Source organism: Leuresthes tenuis, unplaced genomic scaffold (genome assembly GCF_036924035.1).
Source record: "Leuresthes tenuis unplaced genomic scaffold, fLeuTen1.0.hap1 SCAF_23, whole genome shotgun sequence".
Classification (NCBI taxonomy): domain Eukaryota; kingdom Metazoa; phylum Chordata; class Actinopteri; order Atheriniformes; family Atherinopsidae; genus Leuresthes; species Leuresthes tenuis.
Genome location: NW_027325377.1, coordinates 7,429,952 through 7,451,569, shown reverse-complemented (window position 1 = coordinate 7,451,569; position 21,618 = coordinate 7,429,952). Strand labels below are relative to the sequence as shown.

Here is a 21,618-nt window from a genome sequence, read left to right as displayed (position 1 = left end):
TTTCCCCTACCCTCACTGTGCAGACAGAGCAGATGGTAGGAAGTATGAGATTAAAGAAATCCAGATAGATGAGTTGCAGTCACATCCCTATACTACAAAATGAACTTCCTGTGCTGCACATTTGCCACGTTTTAATTTAACTCTGCACACATTCATTTTCCTTTTTTCTTTGGTCTCTCTGAGCTGTGGGTAAACTCTTCAGCTCTTTGCCATTTTCCAGTCATTTGTGGACCGCAGATGCCATTCATAAAAAGTTGAGTAATTTTGTGAAGCTATTCAGCATACCTCTAATTTTAAACACATCTGCACAGTTGGAATAAAATGTGACCGACATTGTTGTTAATGACATTTATTTGGTAAGCGTTTAAGCCTATGTTTATGTTTTTCTTTTCAAATTTTTCTGTGTTGAATGATTATAATTTGCAGACTTGGCTGGAAATTGTGCTACAGTTTGACCTGGATCATCTCACTCTCCCTCTTTATGTGCTGAAACATCTGGAGTCTATTGGACAGTATTAGGGCTCAGACATTACTGGGTGAAAATCCCTATGAAGGATTTGCTGGTTTGGCACACTGCTCTGCTAAGCCTGTCAGTAAGCACCCCCGACAGCTTCATCACTGGGGTCTCCATGCTAACTCCACCATACTTGCCATGGACTAAATTTGATGTGGTTTTCTGAAACAACAGGTTCCAATTTGGAGTCCAAAGGAAAATAAAACACCTAAGAAATGGATGAAAATTGCAATTATGTGACATTATATTGCTTGATGATGATTAAGACTGACTTGGGTCAAAATGCTACTTAGATGGAAAACCAATGCTTATCTCTACTGCCAGCACTGAATTAAACTACTCCACATTGTTTCTAGACATATTTTCAAAGGCAAAAGTCTTTCTCAGCAGCTTAAGTCACTTCTTGAAATTGAAATGGATCTCTTCAAAAGATTGTTAAATTCTGCGCAAGCCTGCTAATGATGCATTGATCTGAATCAGGTGTGCAGAAGCAGGGAAACATCTAAAATCTGCAGGACAGCGGCCCTCGAGGACCTAGTCAAGGGAGCGTCCCAGGACTGGCTGATGTGACTGTTCACTTTTTATATGAGCTATTCCAGTCACACAGACAAGGCCTGGTCACTACAACTACCAGTCCTGCCAGTAAAGGTTTTCCTGCACCTTAACTGTATATATCTGTCATAAATATTACCAGTCTTTCCTTTTTCTGCATTTGGGCTTCTACAGACTTTAAAATGACTATCAGTATTTTCTGTTCACCATGCAATCTACAACATTTAAGAAAAAACAGGCGTGTATTTTTGGTTTACATAGCAGTGTTTATACAAATAATGTGTACAGTCATACATCCTCTATATTTAGTACTGCTACAATATTCACAAACAGTTATGTCAGGAGATGGGAAAGCCACACTGACCAATTAGAACTTCTGTTTCAGTTACATGACAGTGGGATTGCTTTGCCAATGGTCCACCTGAAAATGTGCGATAAAATAGAGCAGGGCTAAACGGAAACAGCATTGGCATCAAAAGCAGCTTGTGATTTAGGTGGTATGCAGAAACCTCACATCTGATATTTACGAGGTGTTGAAGCTGTTAGTTGTGGAATTTAAACGTACACTCTACTGCCCTGAGTCGGGATGACACAACTAACAGCGATTTTGGAAGGATGGTTCCTCTGTGGGGCCGCTGAATGGGGCTCATCTGCGCTGCCTTGCTGATTTTCCAGGTGGAGCAGATTATTTCTAATATGTAGGAGCAGGTGTCCTCTGGTGTTCAACCTGGCAACCAAAACAGTTTTATTGCTTGTCCTTATGCCTAGGAAGAGTATAAAACAGACCATAACTGCTGTTGTCAAGCTTGGAAAGACCATATGACTTTTTTGTTGTTCAAATGCTCACAGATGGGGAAGTGCAGTAAACAATATCTATTTTCATACTTCCTTGAAATGGAGACAAAAAGAGAGGGGAATTGCACTGCAATATAGGACCAGGATAAATTGATGTTGTTCTGCCTTAATTTGACTAGCATTTAATCTTAATCATTATTTTGTTTTTATTAATTATGGGTGGCAAGAAGAGTTTAATTGTCATCACAGCCATCAAAACAGAGAGCTTTAGATGACGCCATAAAACTGCATTCTTTTGGACTTAAACTGTTCATCCAAACAAGCAGATCTAAATTGCAGTTGTAAACCATCAAAAAAGGAAACACATATGGGCTGTCAAATCAGAACTGCTGCTCAAAGTGAAGGTGAAAAGAAGAGCCAAAACTACAACATTCCTTTCCCTTTGTAGTCTTAGACAACAGCTGGCATTCAATATTAAGCATTGCTACAAGAAGATTACCAGGCTGGCAACCCTCAGTTTAGAGGTTACACTGATTTGTTGCTCACTGTCCTTTTCATCCTTCGTCCTTTAATCCTCTTCCACATTTCCTTACGGAAGAGCTACACTTAAAATTATTCTTAATTCAATTATCTAAAGATCACAATGTAAGTTTGTCTTTATTTCTGTATAGCAAACCTTGTTTTACATGATAACTGGGTGATTTCTCCAGTACTATTCAATTCTATTGTAATGGTTTTCATTTTTCTTGTATTGATGGTAAAGCAAAAAGAGCTTCCACTCAGACACCAGGAGTGTTATGCTCGTGTAGAACATGCTTTTAACTGAAATGTCAGGACACAAACAGGGAGGACCTTATGTTCTTAGTTGTTACTGCTGCCATTGCACTTTGAGTAGCTGTCAGATAATGTAGAGAATTGGCAGCTGGTCAACTTTTCACATTCTTTCTATTGTAAGAAGATTGTCTCCCCTAATAATGTAATTGCAGCAAAATACCGCACATGCATGCCTTGAGTTTGTGTTCATGTTAGGAACCTCCCCAACAGCCATGACAGCAACCTTGCAATGTCACTTATTTTAAGCTTTCTTTTGTCTACTCTTCAACAGTACTTCTGTTGCTCATTTTGAATCAAAAACAGTATTTGGCACCTCCCCGACACTTTTTTTTTATCAGCCTTCTTTGTCATGGTTGTTTTCTTTTTACTGTTCCTTTGTATTTTTCTGAATACTCAACAGCATATGGGGCAAATTTTCAGATTCTCAATATCTCGATTTGGGGAGTTTATTCTTTGGCTCAAAGTACAATTTTTGTCAGTGCTAGGATTTACAGTACAAACACAATCAGCACCAGTGGTTAGGGTTAAATCCCGATGAGTTCTTTACATTCCAAAATGGTCTATATGAAAATTGTGATAAATACTTAGCCCCTGAGCCTTGTAGTTTAAAAGTAGTCATAGCTACAATACTCACAAAAATAAGGTCAGTTAGTATTTTCATCAGTTGGACTTTCTGGAGCGGTCCTTAACTGGTTCAGGTCCTATTTAGAAGGCCGGAGTTATTTTGTTACAATTGGCAGCTATGAATCTGAGCGAGTGGCCATGACTTGTGAAGTCCCCCGGGGGTCAATTCTTGGATATCTTCTGTTTAACTTGTATATGCTCCCTTTGGGTCAGATATTGTAGAACTTTAACATCAATTATCACAGTTATGCAGATGATACACAACTTTATGTGTCTCTGTCACCAGACGACTGCAGCCCTGGATAAACACCTGGATGAGAGAGAATTAAATGAAGACAAAACTGAGATTATTCTGTTTGGTAGCAAAGAGAAGAGGGTCAGCATTGGTAAATATATTGAGACTCGGGCCCTTAAAATCACTGACCAAGTTTGTAACCTTAGAGTGTTGATAGACTCAGATCTGACTTTCAGCAGCCACATCAAAGCTGTCACCAAGGCAACTTTTTACCAACTCAGAAACATCAACAGAATTAAAGGTTTTCTCTCCAAAAAAGACCAGGAGAAACTCATCCATGCATTCATCTCCATCATTCATACATCTGCAGCTGATCCAGAATGGTGCTGCTCGAGTTTTAACCAGGACTAAGAGATCTGAACACATCACACCAGTTTTAAAATCTTTACACTGGCTTCCAGTCAGTTACAGAATAGATTTTAAAAGCAGAACAAACAAGTGGAACAAACTGCTAGAGGAGATTAAACTGTCACCAAATGTAGACATTTTTAAATCCAGGGTAAAAACATTTCTTTTCTCATGTGTCTATGCATGAAATCTGCACGGTATCTTTTCAAGTGATCTAAACTGTTGCTTTTTTAAAATAATTCTAATTTCATTTTAATCATTTTCTTTCTTTCTTTTTAATATTCTTATGTATTTTTAATGCTTTTTCCCCGCTGCAATGCTTTTATTTTATGTAAAGCACTTTGAATTGTTTTGTACATGAAATGTGCTATACAAATAAATTTGACTTGACTTGACTTGACTTTTCTAACTGAGAAACACATTAAGCTTTTGTACTGGTGTATCTATAAAGCTCTGATTGGAAAACTACCAGACATAAATCCTTATCAACTTGACTTGACTCGGTCTGATGACTGGGGATTCTTAAGGTAATTTGTGCTTGGAGTTATGTCAGAATTACTGCTTTGAATGTTAGGGCAGCAGACTCATGGAATTTTGGGCTCTGTGAACTAAAACTGCTCTGAAAAACTGTTAGGCATTTTAGGACTGTGCTTACCATAATCATAACTACTCTTTACCTGCCTGCAACAGTTTCAAATGATATTTTTTTGGCTGTTTTTTCCCATATGTTTCTGATATTGTTTATTGATTTGGTAGTTGTGTTCCCCAGAGTGTAATCTGAGCATCAATGTGAAAAAGATCACCCTTATTCACTCTATTTTCGTCATACACTATTTTGTATGTAAAGGGTTGTTTTATATTATAGGCTAATAGAAATGTAATCATGAGTATTATACTCTTATGTCTCCATTGACATTGCTGGCTCAGTAGTTACAAAGCAACTGCTGTCAAAGTTCTGAGCAAGTTTCACTGACATTACGACCTGGGGTAAAAAAAAAACATACATCTGATACACAAATAGACATAGCAGAATATATTTTAGACATGTTAGTGATTGTTAAAAAAACATTTATTGTTTTTTAATGTTTAGAAAATCTACTGTAGCTTCGAGGCTAGCTTAACATTTTGCGTTGTCTTTGAGACAACAGTGTGGTCTTGTTAGCCTGGATTTGGACTAAGAGCCCCCAAATTCTCTTTTTCTTTTACAGCGGCCTGTTTTCTTTTGCTGATATCCCCTGTTTCTTGTCTCCTTGCAGCAAAGAGCTGCATACTGAGTCAAGTTTAGCACTCCCTCCTCAGCCTTCATAGCACTGCAATATAGAAACATGTAAAGGGAAAAAAAATGCTATAAATTCTATTGTTGTGACAAAAAAGACTTGAGGTATTTGTGCATAATTGATCTATATTTAAAATTATTTTCGCTCATGTTCCCTGTTGTGGCATATCTCCTCTGGCTGGCTCCCTTTGTGTTGCCTCTCTGCCAAAAGTAAACCAAGCTGATTTGATCCATTAATTTGTGTTAATCAGACAGATGGGCTGGTGTCTATGTTGCTCTAACACATTACTGCTCTGTTGCCAGTAAATGGCCTTCAGCTTCTCCTTTTCATGAACTTATCCAGAGTTCACCAGGATTGAGTTGAGGGGTGTGGGTTCAATTATTTTAGCCCATTAACTGCATTTTATCACTGCCACAACTCAATGAGCTTATATTAAATTGAATCTTCAGTCTTGGATTACACTTGCACAGCGATCTCTGCCAGTCACTCAAACATGTAAACAACTGATTAAAATAAAAAGGGTTGGTTAAGAGAACAGAATTGTTTTAAATTATTGTCCATTATGTGTTTTAAATCAGCCTGCATTCATCTGAACTTCATAAATATCTAAAATAAAGCGGCAACCTATGTCTGGTTAGTGTCATTTCTGCAAAGTGTTAAAAGTATGAATTATATTTTAGTTTATATCTTTTATTAGTTAGTTGGATAATTGTATGTGATCTGTTTGATTTCAGACTGCTTTCCCTGGACTATTTTGGTTAGTACTGGGGTTTCCTGTTTGTTTGATTTCCATTTCCCTCCTTTTAGTTGAGTACACTGCAAGCAACCAGTGACAGGTGAATACACATTGACATGCATGAACAGTGCCAGGGCTTTTGTTTTTGAGCCTCACAGTGAGGCATATAGAGAGGCATGTACACATAAAGATACAATACCAAAAAAACCTTGAAAAGTTGATATGGCATGACTTACATTGCCACAGTCCTCACTGATTTGGCAAAAAAACAGCAAATACACAAATTGTACCAAATTTTGTAACATCTACACTAAACCAGGTATGTCAACTTAAACATACCTATGCACTTTTAACTCCTTACCCTAACCATTCTTGAGGGAGAGCGAGGTTGAAAAGTTAAAGAACTGTGGAAAACTTTGCGTGGAATGGGTGTTGAAGTCTCAGTCGCTTGCATGGCGGTACATGGAGTGACACGGGCCCCTCCTTACTTTTACAAGCATTTGTGGCCAAATCAAGAGTGTCGGACGTGGACGTCGTCATGTTGCAATATGTTGAACATGGATAAAGCAAAATATTAAGCACTAATAGATATACACACAAATATATTAGGAGGGTGACAAGCGTTGACAAGGAATAGATGAGTAAAACAGAAGCTGCTTTTGAACTGAACCATTGTAGGTGCCTGTTGAAAGAAATGGGACTGGGGAGTTCCCTTAAGGACAACTTACATCTCCAAGTTTTTTCTTGGTTGCATTGGCACCACAGATAGAAACACTGACGTTGCCTGGAAGCATGTGTACCTGTGAACAGATCTCCACAAGTGCAACTGCTCAGGAACCCTGTGTGTGCTCCTGCTAAGATGCTGCCACCCTGGAGCTGATTACCTGCATCAATCCCTCAGGTGTTAAAAGCTCAAAGGGTATTAGTCTGCAGCTACTATGTAAGCCCTAAGCCTCTCACAGATTACATGCAAAAGATGCATTTTTGCATTAAAACCACATGATGGTTCTTCCTTTTTATACACCTGTATTGCCCTGTAACACTTTTGCGTGCTTGAATATGATTTTGCGTGCATTTCTGCATGCAACAGCTCTCAGTTTAGGCTTGTACGGGATTATCGGCTTCAGTGAGCATGGAGAGCAGAGAGGATCTTGGCAATTTATCCAGCTTTGTTTTCTAAGGGGATGATGTATTTTGAACATGGCAAGGAGAACAAGCAATCTGAGTGGAAACAGAAAAGCTCAGAAGTATACATAAGTCTGTTTGCATGAGACTCATCTAGTCTAATGGGTTCAGTTACTTGTGTTTACACTGGAGGTTGTATTGGACAGACCTAATGTTGGAAAGTCGGTTCAGCATTTTGGAACAAAAGAGACTTTTGAAGCCTCCCATCATCTGTTGAAATCAATTTCATGGTGCAGTTTTCTTCTTTTTGTGTCTGAGTGTAATTTTTTCTACCACACACACGCACACACACACACACACAAAGACAAGACTGAGAGTTTGTGGCAGATTGTTTTTTATCATTTTCATTTACATTTAGTCCTTAAGGACACAACACATCTTTATCCAAAGTAACTTACAAGGAACAACATTTAAGCTTCAGCACAGTCAGAAACCCTGGCATAAGCATCACGCATTAACTCTATTTAAAGGGTAGGTAAAGTAAGTGGGAGTTAGGCTGTTAGGTGTTAGGGAAGGAGGTGTTCTCGGAAGAGATGAGTCCTCAAGAGACTCAAGGTAGAGAGGAACACCCCTGCTTTGATGACATTTGGTAGCTCATTAAACCATCATGGAACCAGATATAAGAACAGTCTGCATTGAGAATGTGTGTGGGGAAGGCAATCAGATGTTGTTTGTGTTCAGAGCTGATTGATGGAGTAGGAGTACAAGCCTGTATGGCGGAGCTTAGATAGCTGGGTGCAGACCCTAATCCCCTAACCCTAACCCTCACTCTGTAAGCAGCATTAGTGACATGTATTTGATTTAGACAGCAATGAGTAGCCAGTGTAACTTGTGCCCCTTTGTGGCGGATCAGACACTAGACCTGCTGCAATTTTCAGTCATATACAGCCTGGTTTCTCTTACGTTGTAAAGTACAAAGAGACATGACTGAGAGACAAGAGCAACATGGCCAGATGAGAATAACTGGTCATCAGTCATGACACTCACATTTTTATGCAACTTCTGATAGACAAAGAGGGGATTTAGATTCTATTTAAAAAAGGAGAGATCAGTTGAAAGGATGGAGCAAAGTTAAATGAAGTTCATATGATAAATTTACGATGAGAGATAGAACAAATGAGAGTTTTAAAAAACACGGATTAATGTCAAAAGAATGACAAAGTAATTAAGAATGAGGCAAGTTCAACAGTATTGGAACCAACCAGTGACGAAGCATAGCATGAAAAGCATTAACACCAGGGGATAAGTACAGATGTAAAGGAACAGATCTTTCTTATTCAACTTATGCAAAAGCTTCATAATCCTCTTCCTATGTGTGAATGTGGGTTTGGCCGAAAACGAGAAGAGAAAAGGGACAAAGGGGATAAGTGAGGGTGAATATGAGCAAAGTATAGGGTGAGGTGATGAGTGGAAGAGGGAGATCTGGCTGGACCGTGACCTGGAGGCATAAGGGGAGCAAAGTGAGAGGAAAAACGCTACTCATGCATCTGCAAACATTTATTCCTCCAAATATGAAAATCTAATTTATATGTTTCTCTTTTCAGTTTGTCATGTAGTTCTCGCAGATATCTTCTGTAATAATTCAGATTTGACCCTAAAAGCCTTGTTTTCAATCTTGTGATGAAGCCTGAGCAGTTTACTGTCTGCTTCTTCCTCTGCTGATGGGATTAACATTATTGAATAATGACCAACTGTTCGATGAGTTCTAAATTCCATTAAATTGTTCTACAACCAGTCCAATCTTTTCAGAGTATGTAGAGTAACTACATATGGGTATAATCTTAAAGTTCATCAACCAAAATACTGACAATTTATGAGCAACATCCAGGGTTTTAAAAAATCTTTAACTTTACAAAATTTTTGTATTCGCTAGGGAGATGTCGTGCTTATATCATAACTCGTTAGGTTGCCTACACCCAATCAAATTGCAAGTGAGAATAAAAGTTTAAAAATAACAAAAATGTCTCATAGAGGTATTGAAAGACATCCTAACCTGCAAAACAAGGTGAAAACCTAAAGAAAAGCATGGTTTTAGTGCTTAAGGTATCGATAAATGGTTTAACCTTGCGCAGGATACATAAACTGGCTTGAATGACTGGGTTGCTACAGCTTAGTAGAATAGGCTTGGACAAATGCTTTCTTGGATATTGGCATTCCTTTATTTCAGAATTAGTTGTGTAAAATACCAGCCTAGCCTTACTCCAAAAACAAGAAAAAGTCACAAAACAGAAAACCTTGTGATGATGAACATAAATTCAGTTTTTACCCAGCATGATTTTCAAAGGACTTTGTTTCAGTAGGATGAATGGTTTGTGTGTCCAACACATTTAGAGTGTATGGCCAAGGGACAGAATTTTCAGCTAGTAATCCAGAAAAAAACACATTTTGATAAGAAACAATAACTGAAAACTCAGGGAAACAGCAACAAACACAAGCAGAACATCATTTAAATTCAAGTTTTATTTATTAAATCCATAGTTGGGACAGGATTCAAACTTGATGCTGAATCTTGACAATCACAGGAGTAGCTCCACGAACCTCTGACTTCTAATTGCAGACTATTTTGCCTATTAAAGACATGCTTTTGTTAGTGTTTCACAAAATGGGATGACAATTTGCTCCTCTTTGTAGTCATTTTACTTTCAGAATAGGGAAAAAAAAATTGTGCTCGTGGACATGAATAAATAGATTAACTTTTGGTGACTGTTACATGTCAGGCCAAAGATACTGATGTTGCTGTGTGTAGCTGTGTTTTGCAAGTCAAAAATTATTTCAAAGTTATTGTCATAGTTTCCATTATCACCAGTTTACAATAAGTAGGTAGGGGTTTAAAGTTCTTGTAACTTATAGATTTTATTATTTTTTGACGCTTGGTACAGAAAGTTTCATCATCATTCGAACGGTAACCGTATCCAATTAATAGGAATAGGAACATTACAGCCCACTATAATGTTTTAGATGAGTGTGACAATATCAAAGATCCAGAACGGTACATCAGTGAGTTGCACAAGGAGACGGAGACAGCCACCCACAGGAAACAGATACACAGCCTCTGTTCCTACACAGACAACATGATTGTCCTCACAAAGTCTTTTTTCATTGCCTTTGCAAGTAAACTTAACCTTCCACCTTGATACCAAAATAAATTCCACAAATGCTATATAATGATGTACGCCATCAATTCTCACTGCTTTGTCTTGTCCTCTGCTTTCATCCTTTAATCCCATCTTCCTCAGCTATCCCCTCTTCCTCTCACTTCCCACTGCCAAAAAATCATACTATGTACTAAATCATGACGGCCACAATTAAATAAGAAAACTTTGAAATTTTGAAGCAAACTCTCCTAACAGTGCTTGATCAAGTCCTTACATGTTGTCAAATCTTTGGCTTGCGTGTCAGTGTGAGTCTCGGTAGAATGAAAGAATTTCATCTGTGCTTTATGTTGATCATTTAATTCCACAGTTGCCCCAAGTGTCAAGTGAAGTTTCCTTAAAAGTGTTTTAGGCTGCCAGGTGAGGGTAAGTTCAAGCAACACCTGCAGACAGGATTCGTGGAAAAGGAAGGCAATGATTACAATACATACAGTAGATTGAGTCATAAGCACAGTCGTGCTTATTTAGGGTCACGAGCTGTTGGCAGGAACTGAGACGATACCTGATGTCAGATACGAGTGGCTGAGCAATGAGTTTGTCAAACATGTGGTATTACTGTTGTGATCTCTGCAATAGAAATAAAAAAGGGTGACCTTTTGAGGCTTGCATTTGTCTTTCAGTGATTCTTTTATCTATAATGTCCATGTTTACTTTTTTAATATTATCAAGATTGCACTTGCCTTAACATTGAGTTGTACAGTTGGGATCATTGTACGTACAGAGAGTAGTCAAATTTAATTATGTCTTGATTTACTCTGAATGACCATTGACTATCAGGGATATACTGTCTTTACAAAACTGTCTTTACTTGTTCCTGCTGCCTATGTGCACAATGGCTTGCTCGGCAACCTGAGTATAACACGAAATCTAGTAGGACACATTTATACACAGCTGGGTGTAAACCTTGGTCACTAACACTGAACATTATCATGTAGTAAGAAATGTGGGCAGACGTTGAATCTATCATCATAACCTGAACTGCATCTCTGTATAAAGGGTATACACTGTTCTATCTAGGCACCCCTAGGGCACCTGAATTGACGGGCTTGAGTGGCAAAACGTTTGTTATAACCCACTGTGCAGCCCATGTCTATATGTGAGTAGTCACGAGTGTGTTACAAAGTTTTTGACGGTGTTTTTGAGCCCTTTTTGCCACCTCATCATGGTCTCTAATAAGCTTTTTTCTGTTACCCCAAAGGAGATTTGGAGTTTGGGTTAGGGGAATCCCAAAGGGATCAGGCTTCATACTCTGAGGATTGTTAGTATTCAAGCCAAATTAGATGGTGAACAATCCAGAATTACCTCAGATCAACCTACAGAAATAGCTTTCCATCCACACCAGTTCCGTGGCTGAATTTTACTAAAGGGACAAACCTATTAGAGGATATTTAGATAGATTTAGATATATAAACTGGACATACTGGCCCTATTCATCTGGTTTTCTGTGCTTGTTAGAAAGAGGAGCCGGTCAGACAGAGCCAGTCTGAAGCTGACCGTATGATCTTAATGGCAAAGATTAATTTTGTTTAACTGTTCTATTTATTATTTTGGCTGGTGAACTTCCCTTGAATTATCTAAAAGAAGATGTCTGATTCACCAACAACAGAGAATGCCAGAACCCATTTAGTCTATACTTGGGGTAAATTAATGCGAGTCACATTGTAGTTGTGTCGAGCAACATAGTTTCATCCAATTCTGTAACTATAGTCAGGGAACTGTTCCATCTGAATGTGAAATGAAAATAGACGCAGAGCGGGAATTTTTTTGTAAATATTTTTGAAAAACATTCTTCATACTACTTCATACTACTGAGAAAGTTGGTTTCAGTGGAACTGACATCCTAAAAAACACAACAGGCTGGCAACAGACAAGAGTTGACAGTTTTCTAACCTCAACACAAAGAGCACAGAATCTCTTGTGACTTGTACATGAATGTGTGGAATCTCCTCACAGCTCCCCAAGGCTCAAATGTTTCTTCTTGTCAGAACCTGCTTATTTAATCATTTACATTTGAACAATGTGCACAGCATGGACTGAACGAGAGTTGAAATGTTAGTGGTTATTCACAACCAAAGGAATGCATCTGTGGGCTGAATTGTCTGATCTTACTGGCAAAAGGAACAATTTTATATTCATTTGAAAATCTTCAACTGTAGAATTTGTTTCTCAAGTTAAAGGGAAGCACTGATTTAAGCCACAATCAGACAAATATATTTCTTTTTAAGCAACCTTTTGAAATTGACAGTATGATTTCATTGTTTTTTTTGAGCAACTTCTGAACATGATCTTTTTCCTACCTATACTAGATCTGTTGTATTTTGAAAAATCTATGTTACCATGCATGAAAATTCTTATCATGTGACTATTGACGAATAAATCTTCTGCACATTGTGATTGTTGTCTGCTGCTTTAAAGTAGTAACACTGGAGATTTTTTTTTACTTTTTGGCCCCCCTATAGTCATGGGATGTAACACCATAAATCTCCCTGTCAGGCCAAAAAGTGTACAGCTTATACATAAGGTTTTTTTTGTCAGATTGAAGAGGCTATAAACGTGCCAACCGAAATCCCCAAAAATGCGACGGTCAAGCGACCGTAAAAGAAGTGGTTTGGTGCTAGAATCTAAAGTAGTGAACTGCTGCATCTCAGCCCCAGGCTATTCTAGCATAGTTTCAGGTCAGGTAATGTCCACAACAAGTTCATATGCTTCAAAACGAGTCAGAAGCACACTTTAAGTTTTAAGGTTCTCAAAATCCCTGAGTATTGCTTTACTGATGATTTTGCTCTTGTCATTATTGGCAGGATTAGAACTGTTCCGTACCACATTTTAAATTAAAAGGGTCCAGATTGAAAGAAAAATTGTTTTTTCATTTCCAGTTTTTGTTCAGGCAAAAACATACAACTATTTTCCAAACACATTAGGCAATAAGATTATTTGGTTGAGGGTAGAAATCAAAACTAATTTCTGATCAGGCTGTCTCCTGATTTCCTCCCTTTGGAGGTTTTCCAGGTTGCTTCGATTAGGAGGACAACCCAGGGCAGACCCAGAAATTGCTAGAGAAGGACTATTTATCCTTTCTGGTCTGGGAGTGTCCCTGGCTCCACAATGAGGAGCCTGGGAGAGGGATGACTGGGTTTCCTTCCTGGATGTGTTGCCTATGCGACCCAACCTCATATAAGTGGAAGAAAATTAATAGGTGGACGGATGGATTAAAAGCTGGACAGATGGGACTGTGACAGTCTTGGTCTCTTTTTCACCCCACTGCTGACTAACCATACACTGGCTTGATAAGCAGACACAGGCTCCTTTAGGATTTCAAGTCTTTTTATGGCCCACACTTTACTATAGGACCATAACTAGTGCTTTGTCATAATCTCATGTTAATTGTAACACAGACATGAAAGAAAAATCAATGGGCTCATACTGATGGACTCACTGATAGACTTTTTACCATGACACCCTGCATGAATTTTAAAGCGACATTTTTCAGACGCAGGTTTTTTTTAGTGCCTGCAGCATGCTTGTGTTTTCTATAGATTAGTAGATAAGTCTTTGTAAGATGGTCTATTTTAAGGCAAGCATTGATGCCCAAACCCAGTCAAGTAGTTTTAAGCCGGAAGCCAAACCAAACAATGAGTGAGAACAGAAAAATTAAGTGCAAAACTCGAATTGAATTGAATTCAAAATTAAATAAAGTGTATGATTAATTTGGGTCAGATGGGAGGCAAAACTGAGTTTCCTCTATGACAGTCATGTGAATAACAGTACTGCCACACAGTCTCTAAATAATTTGCTATTTGAAACTAGTAAGTTACCCCTTTTTTCACTTTGTGCTGATATTAGTCAACCCAGAAACCCTCATTCCTCTCTGACATAATCTGTGGCGTCACACCAATACATTTAGCATTTTGATTTTTTTAGTGTATAAGCATCCATCAGCCTTACGCTTTATTCACTTATCTCTCTTAGACTAAAACTTTACTTGCCTAAATTCATCTAACTTGAAATGGCTCAATTCCCAAGCCCAGTCTTTATGTAATGTTAAGGACAGCATTCTCAAAAGTGTCCGCATGCAGACATTTTTTCCTGGAACTTGCAAAGAAGTTAAAGGCAGGAAGCACAATCCGAATACCACATTGTCACCCGTAAAAGTTATTGTTATCCAGCACAGCCTCATTATCCTTCAAGACTGTCAGCATCATAAACTACCCTGATGGCTTTTATGGCAGTGATTATGGCAGCAGGAAGGGAAATAATTTGACTCTGGGAATGCTAAGTGCTTTGCTCCCTAACATACGTGTGTTAATACATTTTTGTATTTAATGTTAAGTGAAAACTAGTTGAATTCAGTTTAATATAAAGCAGTTCATGTCACATCGTCAAAACGTCATGTCTTGTTCAATCCAAATTAATCCAGGTGGGTTCGTAAACTAAAAATATATCTTCTAAAAATATATTTGAATTTCCCCCATTGGGGGATGAATAAAGTATTTTTCTATTTTTAAAGCGAATTAGACTTTGTGATGTAATTTTGTTATATTATTGTTGGCTTGATTTTGTCTTTCAATAAGTGCTTGTGTTAACTTGCAGTGTTGCCAGGTTCAGCATTTTCTCGCTCCGATGGACTTCTTTCATGTAAATGGTTGCGTAATTGCTGGGTTGTTTGTGTTAGTTTGTTTGATTCAAGCTATTTTTAATAGGCTAACAATGAAAAGGCCAATCCTGGGCTTAAGTATACACTTAAGTATACACTTAAGCCCAGGATTGTACACTGCTACTGTGTCCAGTATACAGCACAGTATATTTTGATGAATGGGGCAATAATATGAAGCTGAGCAGCTTTTAAAAAAAATTTTTTAAATGATTTATATTATTATAATGTTTCAATGGCATACTTCAACACCTCCTCCCTATCCCCTGCACCACCACCATCACCCTCTCCACATTCAATATTTTCACTATTAAAAACAAACATTGCTGATTGTAAAGGGTGATGTATTTTTCTTTGTGTTCACCTGTCAGCTCAACCCTCACCCCCTACATCGCTCCACTTGGACAAAACATAAGAACCACACAATGCTTCTATGTTTCTTTGATTCTCTTTGATTATTTATTTGCCGGCAGCTTTTCCGTTTGATAAAGTTATTACAAAAAAAAAAGTTAAGAAGGTAACAGACCCTATGTTAGACAAGTGAGCTCAAATTAGGTGTGACAGTTTGGTTACTAAAAAGACCAGCATTCCTTTTCACACGGTCACCGTGGAGAAGTGGCAATTGAATACCCAAATGTAGGAAACAGCATCCCGGATGCAAACAGATGATGACTAAAGTTTTTGATTAAAACAATCTTAACTTAAACTTAATTACAGCGGGATTGATGAGACAAGTGGGTACAGCTGTGACTGATTGAGTGGAGACAGGTGTGAAAGGGGAGCTGAGGACAAAATGGGAAAAGACCAAGGCAACTGGGGACATCTTGGGTTAATGTATGGTTTTAAACATGGGACCGAATGCAGGTATAAAGTACAAACAAAAATACCAACCAAGACCACAGAAGAGAGAGTAAATCAACTAGGAACTAGGAACTAATTAAACCACAGAAGAGACAGTCTCATCTTCTTTTTAATGTCTATACTGATAATTGATTAAAGCTGCTAAATAACTGTGGAAGAGGATGTATAAGTCGTAGCATAATCACCCAGTTGATGTATGCAGATGATTTAGTGTTTTGGGTTTTTTTTGGCCATATAGTGCTGGCCTTCAACAGTTATTCAGGGTCTGCTCTCAATATGGTTTGAGATCAACTATAATGCAAAGAAGAGTAATGCGATTATAAGAAATAGGCAGGATAGTAAATTAGCATTTCCTGACTTCTCTCTATCTGATATTGTTTTAAAGTGTGTACTCTGATTAAATATCTCAGACATTATATAACTGATATAACTGATAATTTATTCCAATATGTGGAACCACTGGTGTTTTCGCCTTTATGTAACTTTCTGACATTTTTTTCATTTTATTTTTACAATGGACCTACACATGTCTTAATAAAGTAATAACATGAAGAGTAAAGTAGAAAACTAAAAGGACAGGAAAATCAAAACACAAATAAAAACACGGATCATGACACACACAGACACATTTGTTGCATGAAGAGAAAAATAGGTTTTTTTTTTTTAAAGTAAAGGTCTTAAATCAGCCTAATTAATTAAAATGTCATGATTTCTGTATTACTGACCTGTCCACTTAGGGACATTATGTCATATTTTGCTTCATGTTTGTGTTAAAAACAGGCTTTTTAAATAAATAATTCAAAAATGCAAAGGGTTTATTGATGGAATAAGCACATCACAAGTTGTATTGGACTGAAGGAGGGTAAAGCAGGCTGTCTGAAATGTTATGAGGGAATGTTGCCTGTTTGCATTACTTGCAAGTGAGTCGAGCTATTCAAGCAACTAACAACTGAGGAGAATTCCATACATCTATAATGAGGGGATGGATGACATTTCCAATAAAAGTGAAGCTGTGAAGTTGTGCCTGAGAGGTGGTATTTCGTCAGCAGAGACGGGTTCTGTGCACTCCCATTTCTGGTCCTTATATTTATGCTTGATTTTCTGGCTGCAGGTTGAGGCTTCATGGATACCATACAGACTGAAACCTGGTGTCAGTTTTCATAGCCGCTTTCACTCATGCACTGGAGTCCTGAAATGTTCTGGAGATGGTTCTGGAATGGTAGAAAGTGAGATTCCTAATGTCCACACACATACGCCCATCCTTGTAAAATCTACAGAACATCAGAGGTTGAGACATTGTATTAACGAGTGTGTGTGTGCGTGCTGGGGAGAGTTTGTCCTTTCTGCAGCTTTCTGCTCTCTCTTCACGTGTGAAATTGATTATTATAAAAAGAAATAAACACTTATACAAATATTGAACTGTTTATTAAAAACCTGGAGGAATATGGTTCTAGAAAGATGAGATGGAGGAACTGACAACATTCCAATTACATTTAGAATGCAAAAGTTGGAGTAGTTGGAGGTTGTTAGCATGAACTAAAATTAGTCTTTCCATGTGAAAGAAATTTAATCTGAATAACAAACAAGCAAGCTATTCTGCATAGTCTTTTTGTAGAATTTTATTCGACTGTAGCTGTCGATGTAGAGTGGTTGTCTTTCAATTAGAACATTGCTAGTTCAAACCTCAACTTCCCAACCTGTCAGTGTGTTCCACAGTGGTACGTCGCTTTGGATAAAAGCATTTGCTAAACATGTGAAATATCATTTAGATTTTAGTCTTCCTACATCCCCATATCAAAACTGTCATTTTCCTGTTATTGTTGTTGCTTTTAAAGTTCCACAGGTCATGTTTTGAATTTATTAACTATGGAGATTTCAGGACATAATAATATAATGAAATAAGTCTACATTTGAGCGAAAGGTTCTATCATGCAAATGGGAACTTGCTCAGAAGTCAGTAATTGTAATATCAGTTTCATCAACAACAAAAAAAAATACAATTAAAATGATGCAAAGTGAGTATCACGGTTTGGGGGCGGTGGAGGCGAAGGAACAGGACCCAAATGCAGACACGGACAGGAGCCAGAGATAAACTCAAAGGGTTTATTGTAGAAAAATTTAAATCACAGCAATGCTGAAAAAAACCTAGAAACTAAAGAACTAGAAAATGCCCTAGAGAACAACAAAACTAAATTATGCAAAAACTCGGAAGGAAAACCATGGGGATGAAAGCTACAAGGAAGACTGCGGGAATGACTGCGGGGGTGACGGCGAGGGTCTGACAAAGACTGAGAAGAAAACAGGAGACTAAATACTGAGGAGAGGATGACTACTGATAGACTACACCTGAGGAGAATTAGCACAGGAGATGGGAGTGGAACTGGAGACTAACTACTAACTGAGGGAAACAGGAAATGACAAATAAAAACTCATAGGAAACTAAACAGACTAGAAAACCAGAAAACAGAACAAAACATCCATCCATCCATTTTCTATACCGTCAATCCGTTAATAGGGTAGCGGGGGGGCTGGAGCCTATCCCAGCAGTCATCGGGCGAAAGGCAGGGGAAACCCTGGACAGATCGCCAGTCCATCACAGGGCCACACATAGGGACACACAACCATGCACGCTCACACTCACTCCTAAGGACAATTTAGAGTCACCAATTAACCTAACATGCATGTTTTTGGATGGTGGGAGGAAGCCGGAGAACCCGGAGACAGAACAAAACAAAACCAGAAAAATACAAAAATAACAAGGATTGTGACAGTGTGTTTCCAAAGAAGCTAGTTAAGTACTGCATGCTTGAAGAAGGATGGAAAACAGCCAGTGGAGTTATGTAGAGCAGTTAAGACAGTCATCAACAATGTCAACAAGCTCTCTTAAAGAGCCAGCGGGCAAAATCTTTAAAGAACATGATAAAGGTTTCATTTTCATTTATCTTTTTTCAAATTGCCCAAACAGTCTCCAACTTGTCTGGTCTGGAGATTTTTATGCAAACAAAGTATTTTCAACAAGTTCCAACATGTTTGTTCCCATAAAACAGAATTTGTTTACGCACAGCTTTCTTAAGGTCCCACCACAGCTTTTCAAATAAGTTGAGGTCTAGACTTTGACTGGACCATTGCAACACCTTGATTCTTTTCTTTTTCAGATGTGCTGTTGTAGATTTTCTGCTGTGTTTGGGATCATTGTCCTGTTGATGACCCAGTTTCAGCCAAGCTGTCAGACAGATGGCCTCACATTTGACTCCAAAATACTTTAGTATACAGAGGAGTTTATATTGGACTCGATGACTGCAAGGTGTCCACGTGGCTGCTAAACAAGTCCAGATCATCAGCCCTCCACCACCATGTTTAACAGCTGGCAGCTACTTACCCTCTAAATTCTTATGAGAGCAGTAAGAGTGTATTTACTTACAGAAATTGCTTCTGCATTTGGCTTTAACTTTAAGACCTGGTGAGGACCGGAGGACTGTTCATTACACACTGTTACATACAACCTTAGAACTGCCAGGGTACTTTTCACATGACTGTACATGATGTAGTTCTGTATTCATATCTGAGTGACTTATGATTCCAATCAGCATGGTAAATATGTTCTATTTCCTATATAAATCAGTAGTGTAACATATTCTAAAAGTGTCTCTTTTTCTGTTTGCAGATCTTACAGGTGAATCTAGTGATGTCCATCCTGCTATATGTTATGGTCCTTGTGTACCTCTATGGTATCCAAGCAACCAACATGGACAGCAGCCACCAGGGACAACAGCAGCCAAGTCCCGACCCTTTAAACTCTCTCATAATCCAGCTGCTTCAGGCTGACCTGACAAGAGGGAAAAGCAGAGGGAACCAGAGCCAGCAGGGGAAAGACAGGGACACGCAGCCACCTCTCCTGAGTGCAGATTTTCCTCTAGAGGAGCAGGGTGATGTGGAGCAGTGGGGAGCATGGGGTCGCAGTGATAATATGATCGATCAGCAGGGGATGCTGTTGAACTCAGACCTCCTCCGTAAGCACAAGCGGTACAATTCACCTCGGGTGCTGCTGAGCGACCGGCCCCCACTGCAGCCACCGCCATTGTACCTAGCAGATGATTTCGTGAGCAGTGGGCCAGATGGAGTGGCGGCAGGAAACAAGACGCGAAAGAAGCGGTATGCTGAGCACAAGAGCTACCGTGGGGAGTATTCTGTTTGTGACAGCGAGAGCCAGTGGGTGACAGACAAAACCCAAGCTGTGGACACTAAGGGGGATCCTGTGATTGTTCTGGCCAAAATTAAAACCAGTGCCACACAGGATATCAAACAGTACTTTTATGAGACACGCTGTCGGACTCCCAGGCCCTTCAAGGGGGGCTGCAGGGGCATCGATGAAAAGAACTGGAACTCACAGTGCAAGACAACGCAGACGTATGTCAGAGCACTAACACAGGTTCGCAATTCAGTGGGCTGGAGGTGGATACGCATTGATACTTCCTGTGTTTGTGCATTATCAAGAAAACGTCGTAGGACGTAACCATAACAGTAGAGCTCTGCTGAGGACTACCTGTATGGAATTCTACTTCCTGTATTGGATTTTATTTCTTATCACAGTGCAGGATTACGTGTCATGGCGAGCAGCAAAATTTCGCTGAAGAAATCATGGGTCCATTTAAATGATATTTCACCTCATTGTGCTGCAACATGGTGCAGCGCTGCTGTTACGGAGGAACTGTCTTTAGAGGGGTGGGAGTGTGTGAGGCAGACCTGTATATATAAATTATTTAAATTATATGAAATGCATGTAGTTTATACATGTTTATCTATCTATATATGATGTATGAATATATGTGTGTTATTTATTGAAAGACGTCTTCTTCAAAAGCAAAAATTGTTTAAAAAAAAAAGGAATGAAACAAGCTATGAACTTGCTATGAGACTATAATACAGAGCTGGGCTGCAAAGGTGCTTCACAGTGAGACTTTATATGTGCCTTGACTGGTGTTGCTGCTGAGCAGAGAGATGTTAACCACTGATGCCGAAAATGTTTTGGCTGTGAACCTAAAAGTGACCGAGCTGCAGGGACCAATCCTGTCCTGCTGATCAATACGGAGTCCAAATTCTTCGCACTGTACAACCAAAACAGAGATTTGAGATTTCTCACCAAACATATACCTTTCCACTGTCGTCACTATTGGCACTACCGCTATGATTTGATGAACAGCAGGTCCATTCATTCCTCTTGGAGACAGTTCTGACAAATAGAAATAGATATTCTCAAGGAATCTCCTGCGATGGACTGGCATAGATCCAAGAAAATGCAATCGTTTGGTTTTCCACTCACCAAATGGATTACGTGTTCACCAAGTTTTACTATCACCTGGTATCATGAGCTGTTTATGTTTCTTCCTTTTAATAAAAACCTATATTTCTTAAAGTTGGAAACAATTGATTGACGAATACTCATCTCAAATTTTTATGGTGCCAAAGATTATAGCTGTTTGACCATAACTGATGCAGCCCTTTTACAAATCTCTTGATCTTCCCAGCTTACAGATCAAAACGTGCTCTTATGAAAGGGAGTATATCTTATTTTTTACAGGGATGTTTCTGCTGTTGTGTGAAAAGTTTTGTTACTGCTTAGATTGATATGATCTGTGTCAGTCAGAAAACCCTTCACAGAAGGTTAGCAATATTCTGCGCTTGTCTTAGAGTCAACAAATCCCACTAAAGGAACCAGCACGTTGTCATCTCATCACACACTGCCACTTGCTCAGGAGCCTTTTGAGTCAGTTTTCAGCAAAAAGGGTACCATCAG

The 21,618-nt window shown here is 38.7% G+C and overlaps 1 protein-coding gene across 1 annotated transcript in view; it reads left to right on the top strand.

Moving 5' to 3' along the window:
- The window catches only part of ntf3 (neurotrophin 3), a 39,774-nt gene extending 18,537 nt beyond the window's left edge, over positions 1-21,237 (top strand). Inside the window, exon 2 of the mRNA XM_072377359.1 lies at positions 19,489-21,237. Within this exon, the coding sequence (XP_072233460.1) occupies positions 19,489-20,337 (849 nt within the window). The 3' untranslated portion in view covers positions 20,338-21,237. The remainder of the gene's footprint in view (positions 1-19,488) is intronic.
- Positions 21,238-21,618: the final 381 nt, after the last annotated feature.